This window comes from Ranitomeya imitator, chromosome 4 (assembly GCF_032444005.1).
Source record: "Ranitomeya imitator isolate aRanImi1 chromosome 4, aRanImi1.pri, whole genome shotgun sequence".
NCBI classification, from domain to species: domain Eukaryota; kingdom Metazoa; phylum Chordata; class Amphibia; order Anura; family Dendrobatidae; genus Ranitomeya; species Ranitomeya imitator.
This window is the reverse complement of record NC_091285.1, coordinates 531,100,502-531,121,666: the sequence shown is the minus strand read 5'-3', so window position 1 is coordinate 531,121,666 and position 21,165 is coordinate 531,100,502. Positions and strand designations below refer to the sequence as shown.

General features: G+C 46.3%; 1 protein-coding gene across 3 annotated transcripts in view; it reads right to left on the bottom strand.

Moving 5' to 3' along the window:
• ANPEP (alanyl aminopeptidase, membrane) overlaps nt 1–21,165 on the bottom strand; it is a 277,202-nt gene that overhangs the window by 80,732 nt on the left and 175,305 nt on the right. For all 3 annotated transcript variants that reach the window (XM_069766191.1, XM_069766190.1, XM_069766189.1), the window contains exons 4-8: nt 20,696–20,820; nt 5,840–5,969; nt 5,053–5,207; nt 2,464–2,577; nt 1,573–1,716 (exon numbers count right to left, since the gene is read on the bottom strand). In XM_069766191.1, the coding sequence (XP_069622292.1) occupies nt 1,573–1,716; nt 2,464–2,577; nt 5,053–5,207; nt 5,840–5,969; nt 20,696–20,820 (668 nt within the window). The remainder of the gene's footprint in view (nt 1–1,572; nt 1,717–2,463; nt 2,578–5,052; nt 5,208–5,839; nt 5,970–20,695; nt 20,821–21,165) is intronic.

Genomic DNA, 21,165 nt, shown 5'->3' with positions numbered 1-21,165 from the left:
CTAAAAGCAATGTAAGTACAATGAAAAGCTGATTCAAGTAGATTAATTTCCTCTACATTGTGCTACTTCTGATGGGTTGTCATCAAAATGCACTGGATATATGCTAGAAAATATAGTAACCTCATGGCGAAAATGGAGTCATGTTGCAGATTACATGGTTGCCCTACTACCGTTATTTCTATTTTTATGAGCAGATTCAATGCCTACTCCTCCTTCATCAGTTGTTACGCCAAGCATGCCTTTCCTAAAGAGTTGCTCCATGACTTATGTTGATGACCTATCATTAATTATAGGTAATCAAAGTCAGATCACTGGTGGTCCAATCTCTGGCACACCCACTGACCAGCTGTTCTCAATGCCAGCAGCCACTGGATGTTAGCAGCTGCTGAGCGAAACACAACAGCTTTGTCAACTGTGTTGGATACCGCAACTGCCAACATCCGGCTGCTGCTAGAAATGCGGGAGAATTACTACATTATATATGGTGGGGGGGGGGGGGTCCATAGTAGGGCACATTTGGGCCTGTCCTTGTGAGGACAGGAGTCATTGCTGGGGCACGACAGGGGTTTAGTAAGAAGGTCCCCCGTCCCCCTTGTTGTTACACCCTACATCTACTGGACCCTCCCAGGGATCCCTCTTCATCGGGATGGGTACCCTGTGTCCATAATTGGTGAGACCAAACCAGTTTTTTATTAGAGCACAGTTTTCGGCGTGAGCACTATTTTTTGTTGTATTGTTTTGTCCATGTTTTAATAGTATGAGTAAAAGTTACGTTTTATTTCATTGGGTTATACTCTTCTAGCTGTGTTCTACGGATACCGCAACTGCCAACATCCGGCTGCTGCTAGAAATGCGGTTACATGACCACTCAACTAAACATGCTCAACCTTGCTCAATTCACATGTACTGAGTGAGGCCAAGCATGTTTATATTGAATGTGATCGTAAGTATGAAAATTGCATCCTTGCGGTCACTTGAACGCTCAATGTAAAAACCCTGCCAGCATGCAGTACACATGCTGTGAGGACTCCTAAATCTGCAGTCACGCAAAGTGTGACTTCTATCCCAAAACTGCACAACCCATTTAAGGAAAGGAATGTTTGCTGTGACAATTAAAGAAATAGGAGAAGGCACTGAATCTGCTCAAGTGAGAGGCATTGAATCTTCTGTCCAAGCTGGAAGAAGAGGAAGAGAAGCCTGAGCAAAGAGGAAACGTTATAATTATTATTGAAGGAAAATGGGGCCAACCTTTAATAGATTTAGGTGTAGTTAAATTCTTTAACTACAAGGGGAGAGATGAGGAAGTTGTGCTGTCACCACCTTTGAGAGGAAGAATAAAGGTGTAGGGTCCGATTACACATCCCAGTGACAGCCTCTTTATCTTATACAATATGCATATTCAGATGTTCTGGGTTTAGTGGCTATGCCTCATAGGAGCGTAGCATAATACGATACATGGACTCTGTAGCTGTAACTGTATGGCGTCCTCAGGTCGCCTGTTACAGGGGCACTGAATATGAATAGCAAGTGTGTACATGTGTACGCCGAAGACAAGTACTTTACACCATTTACCTTACTGTAAGTGATAGAATCAAAAAGTGCACTTATTTCAGATGGAGAGTTCACTTCATTTTCATTTGAAGTGAGGGGATGAGAAGAGGCTAAAGCATCAACTCCCATGACGTTGTGCACATCATAAAGCACTGCCAGGTCTATCTGTAATTGTCAGAAACAAATCATGTCAGTTTGTTCTAAATTCTGTACATTTCTAAAACAGCAATGTGGTCATTTTAAGTAATGTCTGGTTGGTTGTGATGGGTGACTACACTTTCATCAATCAATACTAGTAATTAAAGATAGTGCATACATACCGTATGTATACAGGACATATATTATGTAGAAAAAGGTCAATAATTTGTTTTTAGTATTCTAAATTTTGTTATGCAGAGATTTTACAAAACTTCTAGTACCTTCATAAATTAATAAATGACAGAAAATTAGGATATTTTTGCAGGAGCTATGGGCAAACAGAAAGGGAATCAAAATGGGGGCTCAGTTTAATACTAATTCAGATTTACCGATCCAGGACGCAAGAGCCTGGTGTTTGTTTCCCTGCTTCCATTTTCTCAAGCAGTACAATTCATATGAAAAGGAGAATCCTGTTATGTTCTAGACGCCCTGTACAAACGGTTGGGACCATCTATGGTTGGACATTTATTCTCCAAAGGCCCCGTAGAAGCCGCATGGTCTACATCTATGAGATCTACACCCGTGTGCACAGCTATATGAATTACAGAAGCAGCATTTATCAGGGCTCTCTAGGCTGAGCTGAAAAGAGGGTGAGAATCCAACTGGCTCATCAAATCACCGCTCACTCATGCTGGGAATAAAGAGGAATCCTGACTAGTTATCTGGACTCCCGAATTGTTATGACACCTTACACAAGAATCTTAAGTAACCTACTATGTTCCAAGTAGGTTCTGCTTTGTTGGCTCCCAAATATTCCACGTAAGAGGCGAAACCTTCATTCAGCCACAGATCGTTCCACCATCGAATTGTTACAAGATTCCCAAACCACTACAAGAGACGTAGAAGAGAAGAAATGTTGCAAGCACTGTACATAGAAAGGATTATCCTGCTATTATCTTATGCAGTCTAAGGTTACTGTGTACATTTATATACATGTAAAGGACATTTCTGCTGCAATCTGATTTACTATTTTTAATTGCAGAATGACTTTTACATGTATACCAGTTTAGAGTACAAATTCTGTTGAACTTATATTTAAATCGTAGTTCACCAATGTATAGAAGAGATTTTGAAGATTTCACGGTTCGAGAATTGCACATAAAAAAGTCACTAGTTTGGCCACACATAGAATACTATGTACAATTGTGTTCTCCAGTGTATGAGAAGGACATAGCTGGACTAGAAGGGGTGCAGAGAAGAGTGACCCAGGTTATTAAGGGGAACCTGTCATCAGGAATAATGCTGTTAACCTGTAGATATGGAGTTCATTTGCAGATTAGCGGCGTTATTATGCTGTGCTTCGCCTGCACGCAGCCGAATACAGTGGGGAGAAAATTATCTTTATTCTCCCCGGCAGCATTCAGTATTCAGTCACAGGGGCGGGGGAGGTTCAGTCATTGCTCTGAGTATACAGAGTGGACGCAGTATCCGTGCCCCAGACCCTGACTGACAGCTGAGCCGCAATGTAGAGCCAGTGTCAGTCAGGGCCGGGGCACGTTTAGTGCTTGGCTATACTCAGAGTGGTGACTGAAACGGCGCCGATCCCCCGACCCTATGACTGAATACCGAATGCTAGCAGGGAGAATAAAGATCCTTTTCTCCCTGCTGCATTTGGCTGTGTGCAGGCGCCAAACAGCATAAAAACGCTGTTAACCTGCAAATTAGCCCCATATCTGCAGGTTAACAATGTTACTCCTGGTGACAGGTTCCCTTTAAGGGAATGGGTGGACTGCAATACCAAGATAGGTTATCAAACTTGGGGTTATTCCATTTGAAAAATAGGGCTGATCTTATTATGATGTACAAATATATGAGGAACAGTACAGAGATCTTTCTAATGATCTTTTTACATATAGGCCTGCAACGGGAACACGGGGCATTTTCTATGTATGGAGGAAAGAAGGGTTAATCATAATCAGTACTGTAAGAACAGTGAGACTATGGAACTCTCTGCCAAATGATGTTACAATGGTTGATTCACTACTAAAATTCAAGAAGGGTCTGGATATCCTTCCTTGACAAATATATTACAGGTTATAGGCACTATGTTCTGTGATAGGACATTGATCCAAAGAACTAGTCTGATTGCCTTATGTGGAGTCATGAAAAACTTTTTCCCTAACATGAGACAATTAGTATCTGCCACATGGGGTTTTTGCCTTCCTCTGGATCCATATGTTAGACTATACAGTAGGTTGAAATCGATGGATTCTAATTCCATGTACTCATGTAGGTTCACAGAAACAAATGAGCAGTTTTGCAAACATACTGTCGACAAATGAAAAATGACATGCCACTAGTGATGAGCGAATATACTTGTTACTTGAGATTTCTCGAGCATGCTCTGGTGTCCACCCAGTATTTTTTAGTGCTTGGAAATGTAGTTTTTATTGCCGCAGCTGAATGATTTACAACTCTTAGGCTGGGTACACATTGCATTTACAGCAGCCCATTCAACACATACGGTAATGGGCTGCTGTAAACGCAAGTGCCGGTATGGCAGCACGCTAGCGCAGATAGAGCATCTGCTAGCTCTATGTGCGCTAGCGGTGACGGACCCAGAAACGCTGCAGCCCGCATCTCGGGTCCGTCACTCAATGACGGCACATGGCTAGCGTATGCCCATTGTGGGCGTGCGCTAGCGATGCGTCCGACATTGTATTCAATGGTGGCGTTAACGGACTATGTTACACCACGTTGTGCCGCGGTGTAACGTAGTCCGTCTAACGGACACGTAGAACGCAGTGTGAACCCAGCCTTAGCCAGCTTGATTACATGTGGGGATTCCCTAGCAACCAGGCAACCCCCACATGTACTTATGCTGGCTAACAGATGGAAATCATTCAGCTGCGGCAATAAAAACTAAATCTCCGAGCACTAAAAAATACTCGGAGGACACCCGAGTGTGCTCGGGAAATCTCGAGTAATGAGTATATTCGCTCATCATTACATGCCACATAATTTTGTTACATTTTCAGGGCTGATTTTTTTCTTCTTTAATCATAACCATTGCTGTTTATTCCCAGGAATCATTATTCACTAGAGGATTTTACTAATCAGACTAGTGCTATGGTTGTATAGGTCCCAAAACAACAATAATAATGACACATGCCTTGTAGTAACTCAATGCGCCATATCTAAAAAAACAAGTTTTGTAGCCAAAATTAGTCTGAAAATTAGATGTCCTGCTATGCATACAAACACACTGTTAGTTTATTAGTAACATTTTCTTGGTAGCTTCCCTTCAATTAATAATGTGATATGTGGTATATAATATCTTAGATAGTATAAAAGGTAACCAACCTGATGTGCCAGCTCATGAGCTATTACTGTGACCACCCTCTCCTTGTTACCAATGGAGGATTCCAGCGGGTCATAAAGGAGCGCAGTCTCTCTGTAGGTCACAAGTCCCCAGTTCTCCATGGCTCCGGCACCGAAGTCTGGAAGAGCTACCTGGTCTATAGGAGAGACTTCACTATTAAAGCACCAATTTATCTGTGCAGCTGCCAACATTCACAGCTTAACATACAAAATACACAACCAATCCCAACAAATTCCCCATCAGCATATTTTCATGCTCATTACATTTTTCTCTCATAATAAATAAAACTAAGTAATATATAGTATAAATGTAATATTATTGGTGTTTCAGATCAGCCTTGTCCCCCTCCATGCAGCAGCAATGTACAGCACATGTGAATGGGGTTTATACAAACTCATCCATTTGTTATGGGAAATATCATCTGCGCCAAATTATTTTTGCAGATTTCATGCAGATTTCACCCTTTGCAATACATTGGGAGAAAACCACAGTAAGATCTGTAAAAACTGCTGTCTGTAAGACTGCACAGGTTATAGCTCTCTGTCCTAGAGAGTTCTGGTAGCTCATGACAGCACTTCTCGCAGCACAACATACAGTCACAGGGATGGAGCCTGCAAGGACCTGGTAGGGCAAGCACCTTTTCGTAATTTTAGTTTTTTTATTGGAGGATCACTTTTAATTGATATTTTTAACATTAGTGCCCACATTGTCTAAATTGAATTAGTATTAGAAGCCACCACTAAACACAGATGCACTATATACACATACCTGATTTTGGCAAAGGGTATTTCACACCGTAATATCCTGCAAAATAGTCCAGAATTGGCTGGGTGACATTCAGAGCATATTCTCCTTGATTCTCATCCCTAATTGCTTTTTTACGACCCCAAATTTTAACCTGCAAATATAGTAAATATTGAAATATACCACATATTTCTCTAGAGGTCACAAAATAAACTTCCCACTACTAAACATTTGTCATCCAACATTTATCAAAATAAATTAGTCATTACAATTAGTAGCATAGTATCAGCCGATAGGTATTAATAGTATACATGCACTTTAGGGTGAACCCCATGCTCCTATTTTAAAAGGAATTTATCATCAAAAACTAAAATGTATGAGAATTTGAAATTTTTAAGTATTAATTTTTTTTTATCTATCCCCACCCCCTGAAGATGGCTGGACCATCATTGTAAATACATCATTGTAAATACTGTAAAGCGCTGCAGAATATGTTGGCGCTATATAAATAAAGACTATTATTTATATTTATTTTTTCTAATGGTATAAAATCTGAAAATGATTTTAAAAGTTTTGATATTTTCAACTTTTAAACACTAGCTGCTGAAATTTGACATGAAAACCAATTGTATTGCCAGCTCACATTATGACTGCAGTAAAAGTGGGCGGAATCTGCTCACGTGTGTGTGTGTGTGTGTGTGTGTGTGTGTGTGATGTGATGTCACTTCTCACCTCCCCTTCTGGGGTGTGAAGTTTAGGATCACAGCGTGGAGACATTTTGTTGGCGACTGCAAAATTACACTGACATGTGGACAGCATCACCAAGGACAGTCGTCAGGGCCAATTGTAGCTTTCCTGGTACCTGAAGTGAATATTGAAATGCTGATGTTCCCACACAATTAACATATATACATGTAGTGAATAAACACAAATCCTCTTTATTTTTTGGGATTTAGAGTAAGGCTGGGTTCACACTGCGCTAGTGTGACCCGTTTAACGGACTACGTTACACCGCGGCATAACGCGGTGTAACGTAGTCTGTTAATGCCGCCATTACTGTCAATGGCGGACGCATCACTAGCGCACGCCCACAATGGGCGTGCGCTAGCGATGTGCCGTCATTGAGTGACGGACCCGAGACGCGGGCTGCAGCGTTTCCGGGTCCGTCACTGCTAGCGCAGATGGAGCTAGCAGATGCTCCATCTGCGCTAGCGCTGTGCAAGCGCCGGCACTTGCGCTAGTGCAGTCCGTTTAAAGGATGTGTTGAACGGACTGCACAACGTAAGTGTGAACTTAGCCTAAACCTTTGTTTTCGGCGTTAATTGTATGTAAAAATGACCTGTCATTATGATTCTTCACATCAGTATGATTACAGCACTACCAAACTTTCATATTCCTTTTTATCTTAATATTGAGAAAAAAACATCAAAAGTTAACATCAAAAAGTGATTTGTGGCACCATTTTTCAAGACCTGTAGTGATTTTATTTTTCTGACAATAGTGGTATATTAGAGCTTGTTTTTTCAAGGTGAGTTAATGTTTTTATTCATACCATTTTGGGATACATACAATGTTTTGTTCAGTTTTTATTGCATATCTTTAGGGGGATGGGGTGACCGAAAAACCCAAATTTTGGTAGTTTAATTATTATAATTTATGGCACTCATCGCAGGGGTTAATTAATTTTATATTCAGATTGACTAGATTTTACGAAAACGGTGTTACCAACTATGAGAAAGAAGGTTATTGATTAACATTTTATGTATGTCAGAGGCAGCAGTTACATCATACCTCCTAACTTTTGAAGAAGGGAAAGCGGGACAAAGTTTGCGGAGCGCGCAGTGGCAAATTTTAGCCCACGCCTCTGACCACACCGATTTCACAACTAGTCACACCCATACCCACACCCCAACCACACCCATTTAGCACTGCTGATCACACTGTTTCATAAACAATAATTATAAACAAAAAAATGGCCACACAGTTCTCCATACTGTATAATAGCCACACAGTGCTTCATACTGTATAATTGCCACACATAGTGCTCCATACTGTATAATGGCCACACATGATGCTCAGTACAGTAAATGGCCACACAGTGCTCCATACTGTATAATAGCTCCACATGATGCTGCATACAGTATAATGGCCCCACATGATGCTGCGTATAGTATAATGGCCCCACATGATGCTCCATACAGTATAATGGGCCCACATAATGCTGCATACTGTATAATGGCCTCACATGATGCTGCGTACAGTATAATGGCCTCACATGTTGCTCCATAGAGTATAATGGCTCCACATGATGCTGGGTACAGTGTAATGGCCCCACATGATGCTGGGTACAGTAAAATTGGCCCCATGATGCTGGGTACAGTATAACGGCCCCACATGATACTGGATACAGTATAATGGCCCCACATGATGATGGGAACAGTATAATGGCTCCACATGATACTCCATACTGTATAATGGCCCCACATGATGCTGGGTACAGTATAATGGCCCCACATGATACTGCATACAGTATAATGGCTACACATAGTTACCCCACCCCATCATTGCCCTCACACCCCCATCATTGCCTTTTCCCCAACCCCTATCATTGCCTTCTCCATCACTGCACACACACACGCACTTACACACACCAACACCTCTCACCGTGCTCCCTTGCAGCAGCCGGAAGCTTCCTCTCAAGCGGTGCTGATTGATGTCATCCAACCACGTCGTTGACTGCTCACATCATTGCAGCTCCGGTACGCCACTGATAAAGACCTCTTTGTGTCTCCTGTGCCAGTCAGAGTCAGATTGAGGAGCAATATCTGCTCCGATATGACACAGCTAGCGATCGCGAGTTTAAAGCGGCGGTACATTTGGTCTGAGGCCATGCGGGAAAAGGAGGATCCCGGCCGGGACAGCGGGACAGAGTCTCAAAATCGGGACTGTCCTGCTGGATCTAGGATGGTTGGGAGTTATGCACTCGCGATTCCACTCCGTACACACACGGCTCCACTCCGTACACCTCATACACACACGGATCTGCTCCGTACAACTCGTACACATGCGGCTGCACTCCGCACACCTCGCACACATGCGGCTGTGCTCCGCACACCTCATACACACACAGCTCTGCACCGCACACCTCGTACACACGCAGATCCGTTCCATACACCTCGTACACACGTGGCTCCACTCCATACACCTTGCACACACGACTCCACACCATACACCTTGGACACACACAGCTCTGCTCCGTACACCTCGTAACACACTGCTCCGCTCCGTACACCTCGTACACACACGGCTCAGCTCCGTACACTTCGTACACACGTGACTCCGCTCCGTACACACGCGGTTTCACTCCGTACACCTCGTAAACACGCGGCTCTGCTCCGTAAACCTCGTACACATGTGGCTGCACTCCGTACACTTCGTACACATGCGGCTGCACTCCGTACACCTTGTACACATGCGGCTGTGCTCCGCACACCTCGTACACATGCAGCTCCTCACCGCACACCTCGTACACAGGCGGCTCCGCTCCGTACACCTTGCACACACGGCTCCGCTCTGTACACCTCGTACACACACGGCTCCACTCCGTACACCTCGTACACACACGGCTCCGCTCTGTACACCTCGTACACACATGGCTCCGCACCACACACCTCATACACACGCAGATCCGTTCCGTACACCTCGTACATACGCTGCTCCACTCAATACACCTTGCACACACGACTCCATTCCGTACACCTTGGACACACAGCTCTGCTCCGTACACCTCGTACACACACTGCTCCGCTCCGTACACCTTGTACACACACGGCTCAGCTCCGTACACATCGTACACACGTGACTCTGCTCCGTACACCTCGTACACACGCGACTTCACTCCGTACACATGCAGTTGAGCTCCATACACCTCGTACACACGCGGCTCTGCTCCGTACACCTCATACACACGTGCCTCTGCTCTGTACACCTCGTACACATGCGGCTGCACTCCCTACACCTTGTACACACGCAGCGCTGCTCCGTAACCTCATACACACGCGGCTCTGCTCCGCACACCTCGTACACACGAGGTTTCACTCCATACACCTCGTACACATGCGGCTGTGCTCCGCACACCGGGTACAGAGGCGGCTCCACACCGCACACCTCGTACACAGGCGGCTCCGCTCCGTACACCTTGCACACACGGCTCCGCTCTGTACACCTCGTACACACACGGCTCCACTCCGTACACCTCGTACACACACGGCTCCGCTCTGTACACCTCGTACATACATGGCTCCGCACCACACACCTCATACACACGCAGATCCGTTCCGTACACCTCGTACATACGCTGCTCCACTCCATACACCTTGCACACACGACTCCGCTCCGTACACCTTGGACACACAGCTCTGCTCCGTACACCTCGTACACACACTGCTCCGCTCCGTACACCTCGCACACACACGGCTCAGCTCCGTACACCTCGTACACACGTGACTCTGCTCCGTACACCTCGTACATACACGGCTCCACTCCGCACACCTCATACACACGGGTCTGCACTCCGCACACCTCATACACACGTGGCTCTGCTCCGTACATCTCGTACACACGCGACTTCACTCCGTACACATGCGGTTGAGCTCCATACACCTCGTACACACGCTGCTCTGCTCCGTACACCTCATACACACGTGCCTCTGCTCTGTACACCTCGTACACATGCGGCTGCACTCCGTACACCTTGTACACATGCGGCTCTGCTCCGTACACCTCATACACACGCAGCTCTGCTCCGCACACCTCGTACACACGAGGTTTCACTCCATACACCTCGTACACATGCGGCTGTGCTCCGCACACCTCGTACACAGGCAGCTCCACACCGCACACCTCGTACACAGGTGGCTCCGTTCCGTACACCTCATACACACATGGCTCCGCTCCATACACCTCGTATACACACGGCTCCACTCCGTACAACTCGTACACACACGACTCTGCTCCATACTCCTCGCAAAAACAGGCCTCTGCTCCGTACACATCATACACACGCGCCTCTGCTCCGTACACCTCGTACACACGAGGTTTCACTCCATACACCTCTTACACATGCGGCTGTGCTCCGCACACCTCGTACATATGCGGCTCCATACCGCACACCTCGTACACAGGTAGCTCTGTTCCGTACACCTCATACACACATGGCTCCGCTCCATACACCTCGTATACACACGGCTCCACTCCGTACAACTCGTACACACACGACTCTGCTCCATACTCCTCGCAAAAACACGCCTCTGCTCCGTACACATCATACACACGCGCCTCTGCTCCGCACACCTCGTACACACGAGGTTTCACTCCATACACCTCGTACACATGCGGCTGTGCTCCGCACACCTCGTACATATGCGGCTCCACACCGCACACCTCGTACACAGGTGGCTCTGTTCCGTACACCTCATACACACATGGCTCCGCTCCGTACACTTTGCACACATGGCTCCGCTCTGTACACCTTGTACACACACGGCTCTGCTCTGTACACCTCGAACACACGTGACTCTGCTCCGTACACCTCGTACACACACGGCTCCCCTCCGCACACCTCATACACACGTGGCTCTGCTCCGTACACCTCGTACACACGCGACTTCACTCCGTACACATGCGGTTGAGCTCCATACACCTCATACACATGCGGCTCTGCTCCGTACACCTCATACACACGTGCCTCTACTCTGTACACCTCGTACACATGCGGCTGCACTCCGTACACCTTGTACACACGCGGCTCTGCTCCGCACACCTCGTACACAGGTGGCTCCGCACACCTCGTACACAGGTGGCTCCGCACACCTCGTACACAGGTGGCTCCGTTCACCTCATACATACATGGCTCCGCTCCGTACACCTCGTATACACACGGCTCCACTCCGTACAACTCGTACACACACAACTCTGCTCCATACTCCTCGCAAAAACACGCCTCTGCTCCGTACACCTCATACACACGCGCCTCTGCTCCGTACACCTCGTACACACGCAGCTCTGCTCCGCACACCTCGTACACACGAGGTTTCATTCCATACACCTCGTACACATGTGGCTGTGCTCCGCACACCTCGTACATATGCGGCTCCACACCGCACACCTCGTACACAGGTGGCTCTGTTCCGTACACCTCATACACACATGGCTCCACTCCGTACACTTTGCACACACGGCTCCGCTCTGTACACCTTGTACACACACGGCTCCGCTCCGTACACCTCTTACACACACGGCTCTGCTCTGTACACCTCGAACACACACAGCTCCGCTCCGCACACTTCGTACACACGCGGCTCTGCTCCGTACACCTCATACACACGCAGCTCCGCTCCGTACACCTCTTATACACAAGGCTCCACTCCGTACAACTCGTACACACACGGCTCCGCTCCATACTCCTTGCAAAAACACGGCTCTGCTCCGTACATCTCATACACACGCGCCTCTGCTCTGTACACCTCGTACACACGCGGCTGCACTCCGTACACCTTGTACACACGCGGCTCTGCTCCATACACCTCGTACACATGCGGCTCCACACCGCACACCTCATACACAGGTGGCTTCGTTCCATACACCTCATACACACATGGCTCTGCTTCGTACACTTTGCACACATGGCTCTGCTCTGTACACCTCGTACACACATGGCTCCGCTCCGTACACCTCTTACACACGCAGCTCCGATCCGTACACCTCGTATACACATGGCTCCACTCTGTACACCTCGTACACACACGGCTCCGCTCCATACTCCTCGCACAAACACGGCTCTGCTCCGTACACCTCGTACACACACGGCTCTGCTACATCCACACTGTAAACCCTTCCTGACCTCACACATAAACTTACCCTCATCCAGCACCATGACAGCATAGCAGAGTCCTGCATACACCGAGGCCCCGATCATGTGACCCCTGACTCCTCCCCTTCTGTGATCTCATCACAGGTCCTGTGCTCTGCGAGTGGAGGGATGAGGCTGAGGTTCACATTGCAGTTCGGGGAAAGTAAGGTCCCGACCCTGACAGCGGGGCAAACTCTCAAAATCAGGACTGCCCCGCTGGATCCGGGACAGTTGGGAGGTGTTACACTGACAGAGCAGAACTCAGTCAGCATTCAGAGCAGAGCAGCTGTGATGATTTGATTGTTGCACTTTTTCAAAGTCAGTAAAAAAGTTAAATATATACACATATATATGTATGCATATAAATATGTATGTTTTACCTTTTTTACAGACTCTGCCAAGTGCAGTCAAATCATCACAGTTGCTATGCTCTGAATGCTGAATGAGCTCAACTATACGTACATAGCTATATATTGCAGTTGTTATGTCTTGACTTCTGCTCTTTGCAGTCAGTAAAAAATAAAATATAAAATATAGGCGTATATAGGTATACATACACTAGCTATTGAACCTGTTCTACGCCCGGGTGGCGAGCATTTATATTGGTATATGGTCTCCATCCTGGTATGTGCTGCTCCATCCTGCGTCCCCATCCTGTCATGTGCTGCTCCCATCCTGCGCCCCCATTCTGTCGTGTGCTGCTGCCATCCTGCACCCCCATTCTGACATGTGCTGCTCCATCCTGCGCCCCCATTCTGTCATGTGCTGTTCCCATCCTGCGCCCCCGTTCTGTCATGTGCTGCTCCCATCCTGCGCCTCCATTCTGTCATTTGCTGCTCCCATCCTGTCATGTGCTGCTCCCATCCTTCACCCCGGTTCTGTCATGTGCTGCTCCCATCCTGCGCCACCGATCTGTCATGTGCTGCTCCCATCTTGCGCCCCCGTTCTGTCATGTGCTGCTTCCATCTTGCACCCCCGTTCTGTCATGTGCTGCTGCCATCCTGCACCCCCATTCTGTCATGTGCTGCTCCATCCTGCGCCCCCATTCTGTCATGTGCTGTTCCCTTCCTGCGCCCCCGTTCTGTCATGTGCTGTTCCCATCCTGCGCCCCGTTCTGTCATGTGCTGCTCCCATTCTGCGCCCCTGTTCTGTCATGTGCTGCTCCCATCCTGCGCCCCCGTTCTGTCATGTGCTGCTCCCATCCTGCGCCACCGTTCTTTAATTTGCTGCTCCCATCCATATGCCCCATACGCTGCTCCATAATATATGCTCCGTATCAGGTGGCGTAAGTAACAAATAGCTGTGGCATGAAGTGCCACAGCCTCATGCCACAGCAATTTGTTACTTGCGCCACCTGATTCCTTTCCGCCGCCATTTTCTTGGTCCTCCTGCTGGCGGAATCGGCGCCTGCGCAGTCCGCGCTTTCCGGCGCCATTTTCTTGAAGACACACTGCAGTGTGTCTTCAAGAAAATGGCGCCGGAAAGCGCGGACTGCGCAGGCGCCGATTCCGGCAGCAGGACCAAGAAAATGGCGGCGGAAAGGAATCATGTGGCGTAAGTAACAAATTGCTGTGGCATGAAGTGCCACAGCTTCATGCCACAGCAATTTGTTACTTACGCCATTCCTTTCCGTCCATTTTCTTCGATCTCCTGCTGCCGGAATCGGCGCCTGCGCAGTCCGCGCTTTCTGGCGCCATTTACTTGAAGACACACTGCAGGGCGCAGGCGCCGATTCCGGCAGCAGGACCAAGAAAATGGCGGCGGAAAGGAATCAGGTGGCGTAAGTAACAAATTGCTGTGGCATGAAGTGCCACAGCTTCATGCCACAGCAATTTGTTACTTACGCCATTCCTTTCCGTCCATTTTCTTCGATCTCCTGCTGCCGGAATCGGCGCCTGCGCAGTCCGCGCTTTCTGGCGCCATTTACTTGAAGACACACTGCAGGGCGCAGGCGCCGATTCCGGCAGCAGGACCAAGAAAATGGCGGCGGAAAGGAATCATGTGGCGTAAGTAACAAATTGCTGTGGCATGAAGTGCCACAGCTTCATGCCACAGCAATTTGTTACTTACGCCATTCCTTTCCGTCCATTTTCTTCGATCTCCTGCTGCCGGAATCGGCGCCTGCGCAGTCCGCGCTTTCCGGCGCCATTTTCTTGAAGACACACTGCAGTGTGTCTTCAAGAAGATGGCGCCAGAAAGCGCGGACTGCGCAGGCACCTATCCCGGCAGCAGGAATCGGCGCCTGCGCAGTCCGCGCTTTCCGGCGCCATTTTCTTGAAGACACACTGCAGGGCGCAGGCGCCGATTCCGGCAGCAGGACAAAGGAAGCAGGCGGCGTAAGTAACAAATTGCTGTGGCATGAAGTGCCACAGCTTCATGCCACGGCAATTTGTTACTTACGCCATTCCTTTCCGCCCATTTTCTTCATCCTCCTGCTGCCGGAATCGGCGCCTGCGCAGTCCGCGCTTTCCGGCGCCATTTTCTTGAAGACACACTGCAGGTTCCGGCAGCAGGAGGATGAAGAAAATGGGCGGAAAGGAATGGCGTAAGTAACAAATTGCTGTGGCATGAAGTGCCACAGCATAATCAGGGTGCAAATATGTGCACGGTGTCCCCCTGCTCCCGACCCCCTGCTCCCGGCAGTCCGCGCCTTCCGGCGCCATTTTTTTTCCTGACACTCTATAATGTAACGCTAGGAGCGTCGCGTCTGCGCAGTCTATAAAGGCTTCGGACAGAGTGACGCTCCCAGCGCTATATTATAGATGATATGCATATTTTTTACATTTATTTTTTACTGACACTGCAAATTGCAGAAGTTAAATCTCCACAGTTGCTTTGTTGTGAACAGTGACTGAGATCTGCTGTCCCTGCAACGCACAACAGATGAGATGACATTGTCACCAGCTACTCTGCCCTCTACATTGAAGTTGAACATGCAGAGCGCAGTAGTGAATGATAGTTATCTCATGTGCTTCGCTTTGCAGAGGCAGCAGGTCCACTAACATAGCAAAGTTAGGGTATGCGCACACGTATTCTAGGTCCACTGCGGATTTTTCTGCAGCGGATTTGATAAATCCGCAGTGGAAAACCGCTGCGGATTTACCGCGGTTTTTCTTCGGTTTTCACTGCGGTTTAACAAATGCAGTTTTCCATAGGTGCAGTTGTAAAACCACTGCGAAATCCGCAGAAAGAAGTGACATGCTGCGGAATGTAAACCGCTGCGTTTCCGTGCGTTTTTTTCCTCAGCATGTGCATTGCGGTTTTCGTTTCCCATAGGTTTACATTGAACTGTGAACGCATTGGAAACTGCTGCGGATCCGCAACAAAATCCGCATCGTGTGCACATACCCATTCGTCGCAAGACGGATGCGAAGTGTGCAAATCCGTCGCAAATGCGTCGTCAATAGAAGTGTATGGGGAAAAAACGCATCCTGCAAGCACTTTTGCAGGATGCGTTTTTTCTGCAAAACGACGCATTGTGACGGATTTACAAAAAACGCTAGTGTGAAAGTACCCTTAGTAACCCGATGTTTACCCTGGTTACCAGCGTAAACGTAAAAAAAACCAAACACTACATACTTACATTCCAGTGTCTGTCCTCCGACGCTCTGCTTCTCTGCATTGTGTAAGCGCCGGCCGGAAAGCACAGCGGTGATGTTACCGTACGGCTGTGCTCTGCTTTACGGCCGGCCGGCGCTAGTGCAGAGAAGCTGAGCGCCGGAGGACAGACACCGGAAGGTAAGTATGTAGTGTTTGTTTTTTTTTACGTTTACGCTGGTAACCAGGGTAAACATCGGGTTACTAAGCGCAGCCCTGCGCTTAGTAACCCGATGTTTACCCTGGTTACCAGTGAAGACATCGCTGAATCGGCGTCACACACGCCGATTCAGCGATGTCTGCGGGAGTCCAGCGACGAAATAAAGTTCTGGACTTTCTGCTCCGACCAACGATGTCACAGCAGGATCCAGATCGCTGCTGCGTGTCAAACTGAACGATATCGCTAGCCAGGACGCTGCAACGTCACGGATCGCTAGCGATATCTTTGTTAAGTTGGCCAGTGTGAAGGTACCTTTAGTGTTCAATGTAGAGCGGCTGTGATGATTTGATTATATAACAAACCCCTTAATGACAGCCAATACGTCTTTTAACTGACCTGAGATATAAGAGAATAGCCTCCCCATACAGGTGACAATCCAGCAGCTGTCGGCTGTACACTATAGCTGACTACTTGCTGCATTAGCCACAATCAGTGTTTGCACCGTCCAACTCTTTTTTTAACCCCTTAGATGCTGATGTCAATAGTGACTACATCATTATAAATGGTTAACAGAGTGTGGGGGCTTCCTCTTTATCCCAATCGGTGCCCTCAGATCATGATTGTGTGGTCCTGGTGTTTGCCATGACAATTCATGACCAAATAATGGCCTTACAGTCTGATGGCTATAGTAACCTGTTCCGAAGTTAGAGACATTTAGGTGGTAAAAATGCACATTTTCATTTCTGTCATGCAACTTTGCATTAATTCCTGAAAATCACCTGAAGGGTTAATAAATTACCTGACAGCAGTTTTCAATATGTCAGGGAGTGCTGTTTTTAAAATCGTATAACTTTTGGGGGTTTCCCAATATATGGGACCACTAAAGGCATTTCAATCATGGATAGGTCCCTAAAAAATTAAGTTTTGCAAATTTCCTTGAAAAAAATTAAAAATTAATGCTACATTTTTAAACCTCCTAACATGCTAACAAAATGAAAGAACATTTTATAAATGATGCTGATGTAAAGCAGACATGTGGGAAATTTTATTTAGTAATGTTTTTGTGTGTTATGACTTTCTGGATTAGGGCTTGTTTCCATTTGCGAGATATACGTCGGAGTCTGGCATGTGGAAACGAAGCTCTGGTGCCAGCACTCCGGAGCGGAGCGTGCGGTTGCATGTGTTCCTATGCGGCCGCACGCTCCGCTCTGGAGTGCCGGCGCCAGAGCTTCGTTTCCACATGCGAGACTCGGACGCATATCTCGCAAATGGAAACAAGCCCTTAAAGGGATAATCATTCAAAGCTTGAAAATTGCTAATTTTTGAACATTTTTCTCAAATTTCTGACATTTTTTATAAATAATCACAAAACATATCGACCTAAATGTACCATTATCATAAAGCATAATGTGTCACAAAAAAAAATCTCATAATCACTGGGATATGTTGAAGCGTTCCAGAGTTATTACCACATAAAGTAACACTGGTGAGTTTAAAAAAAAATTGGATCAGTCACTAAGGGGTTAATACTGTTATAAATATACAGTACATAATCACATAAATCATAATCATTAATATAAAATATTTGTGATAGATCTCATTTAAATAGAATCTTCTTCCAAATGTTTCGCTGAACCTGACGCACCATGCAATAGTGACTGTATAGTGGAAAAAATGTATATGGTATATGTGTTTTTAATTTGGCCTCTTTGTTGTGGAGATATTAGCAATTTAATATTGGCGCCCAATCAGTTAACTTTAGTGAAGGCCAAGTGGGTATTTTTAGATAGTTTTCACTAGGAACATGTACTTAGGCCCGTAGAAGCACAATTGCGCGAAACGACCGTCGTCCATTACATGCCACCTGAGACTCTCCTGCCTTGCATGTTTTAATCAGCTTCAATAAAGTGTATTTTATGGGATGGTGAGTGCTACCCTTTTCTTCTTTTTGCATGGACTAGATGTTCTGTTTTTTTTCTGGGGTTCGCACCCTAGAGCCCAGGCATGAATGCCTACAGCATTCCTGACATAGTCAGGTGTCCCGAAGAGGTACTGCAGCTGTGAGGATTACTTTTGCTCTATTTGAGTACCAATAAAAACGTCAACTCGTCTCACAGAACACAAGCCCTCACATGACATTGTGGGCAAAACAAAAATATGGAAAAATTATAGCTCTCAAAATGTGGTGATGCAAACACTACTTTTTGCAATAAAAAGCGTCTTCTAGTGTGTGACAGCAGCCAAACATAAAACCCAGTATTATCCTGTGCTCTGCATTGAGCGCTTACACCAGGGTTTCTGTGTAAATTTCTGAAATACGTGATTCAGATGGAACCTCTGGCAGAAGATTCCCTATAATGAGGCATATGGAGGCATTGTGGATGCCAGCTGACCTGTGATCTGACTGTGTCCGTCTTTTTAGGATTGCATAAAAGTGCTGTTGGCCACAGTTTTGTGCTCTTCTGAAAAGATGGACACTGCGGAACAGAGTAACTCTGCTGTCTCCTTATAGTGAATGGATCCTTCGAGGGTTTCATCTTAATCATGTCACTCAATGAATTAGACGGACACCCCAAGGTATGTGCTCAGCGTAGTGTGCCAGATAAATGTGATCTCAAACGTTATGTAAAATGTTCCCAATAAAAGCTTCAACTCAATCCACAAAAAGCAAGTCCCCACTCAGGTCAACTGTTCATGGGAATATAGGGGGCTTCCATGTTACTGGTGGCACAAAGGCTCTGGAAAAGCAAAATGGCTCCATAACTCTCCAAAATAAATTCAACAAATTCTGTGCTCCCAAATCCAAATGCTCCCTCCCTTCTGAGCCCCACAGTGTGCCTAAGCAACATAGAGCCATGGAGTCAAAATCATCACTACATCTGTAGATAAATTCCAAAAGGGGTATAATTTACAAAATGGGGTCACTTGAGGGGGGATTCTGCTCTTCTAGCAATTAGAGGCTTTGTATATGGAGTCCGCAAACTCTTCTAGGAAAATCTACGCTCCAGGAGGCAAATAGCGCTCTGTTCCTCCCGAGTCTCTACGTATGGCAAAGTAGTACTGTACATATGGAGTATTACCACGTTTAGTAGAAATTGTACATTCCTTGAGGGGTCTATTTTCCAAAATGTGGTCACTTGTGGTGGGTTTCCACTGTTTAGGCACATCATAGACTCCCCAAATGGGACATGACGTCCGCTAATGATTCCAGGAAATTTTACATTCAAAAAGTCAAATGACGCTCCTTCCCTTCCGAGCCCTGCCTTGCACCCAAACAGTGGTATTCTACCTCATGTAGGGTATCAGCGTACTTAGGAGAAAACGCACAACAAATTGTATTGTGCAATTTCTCCTGTTACTCCTATGAAAATGCAATATTTTTTGCTGAAATCATATCTGTGGGGAAAATTTGATTTAATTTTTATGGCTCAACGTTATAAACTTCTGTGAAGCACCTGAGGGTTCAATATGCTCAACACACATCTAGATCAGTTCCCTGATGAGTCTAGTTTCCAAAATGGTTTCACTTGTGGGGGAATTTTACTGGTTAGGCACATCAGAGGCTCTCCTAACGCGACATGGCGTTGGCCAATTGTTCCAGCAAATTTTGCATTCAAGAAGTCAAACGCGCTCCTTCCCTTCTGAGCTCTGCCATGCACCCAGTGATTTTCTCCCTGATATTGGGTATAGGCATGCTCAGAAGAAATTACACAACAAATTTTGTGGTCCATTTTTTCCTGTTACCCTTGTCACCAGCTTTCAGTCATGCAGCGTGCCAGCACTGGTACAGTCACCGCTCACTATACTGTAAGCGACATCTGTAAGCACACCCAGGCATTAACTCACAGCTGTTAGTCAATGATAGTGTTTGCTCCCACTTGCCATTAAATCGGATGAATGCAATCCGATTTAAAAGCTTACCAATTTAATCCTATGCTTCTGCTGTCAATGGTGTTTTTTCCCCTGCTCCATTGGTATCGCAATCGAAAGGGGAAAAAATGGCAGCATGCTACGATTGCATCCTGAATTGGGATCGCACGCACTCATATAAGTCTATGGGTGCATGTGAAACATCGCATTGCACTTGGATATTATAATGATGAACTGTTGGGCTGCAAAGGACCCATATATAGTTTTAGCACAGGGGCCCTTTTCTCTCCGTGTTCGCCAGTGGGTAAATAGATGATAGATAAATATGTAGCTAGGTACTCACAGTGTCATTACTAACATAATCAAATTCAGAAACTATAAAGGCCACCAGATAAGTTGACATCTTTGGAGTCTTTTCAAAAGTTGTGACATTCCAAGCCTCATCATTCCACATCTCAGTGTAGACATCTGAAACAAAAATACTTTTATTTTTTCAAAATTATTAAATAAATGCAACAACGCAATATGTGTGATGGTGAACAAGTTTTTTCATCTATGTATACATCAATTATTTCACAAAAAATGTTTTATTTTCAGAGGGTTTTTAGGGGATGTAAAGCTTAGTATAATTGATATAATTGTAGCTAAAGAAGAACACACTAAAGCCTTCTTCACACATCCATTTTATATGTCTGTATGCGGTCCATTTTTAAAGACCGCAAATACAGACATATGCACGCCTATTGTATTCAATGTGCACGTTAAAGTTACCACAAGTCACAGGCAGAGCTTATCACTCCCAGCTCTGCGTGT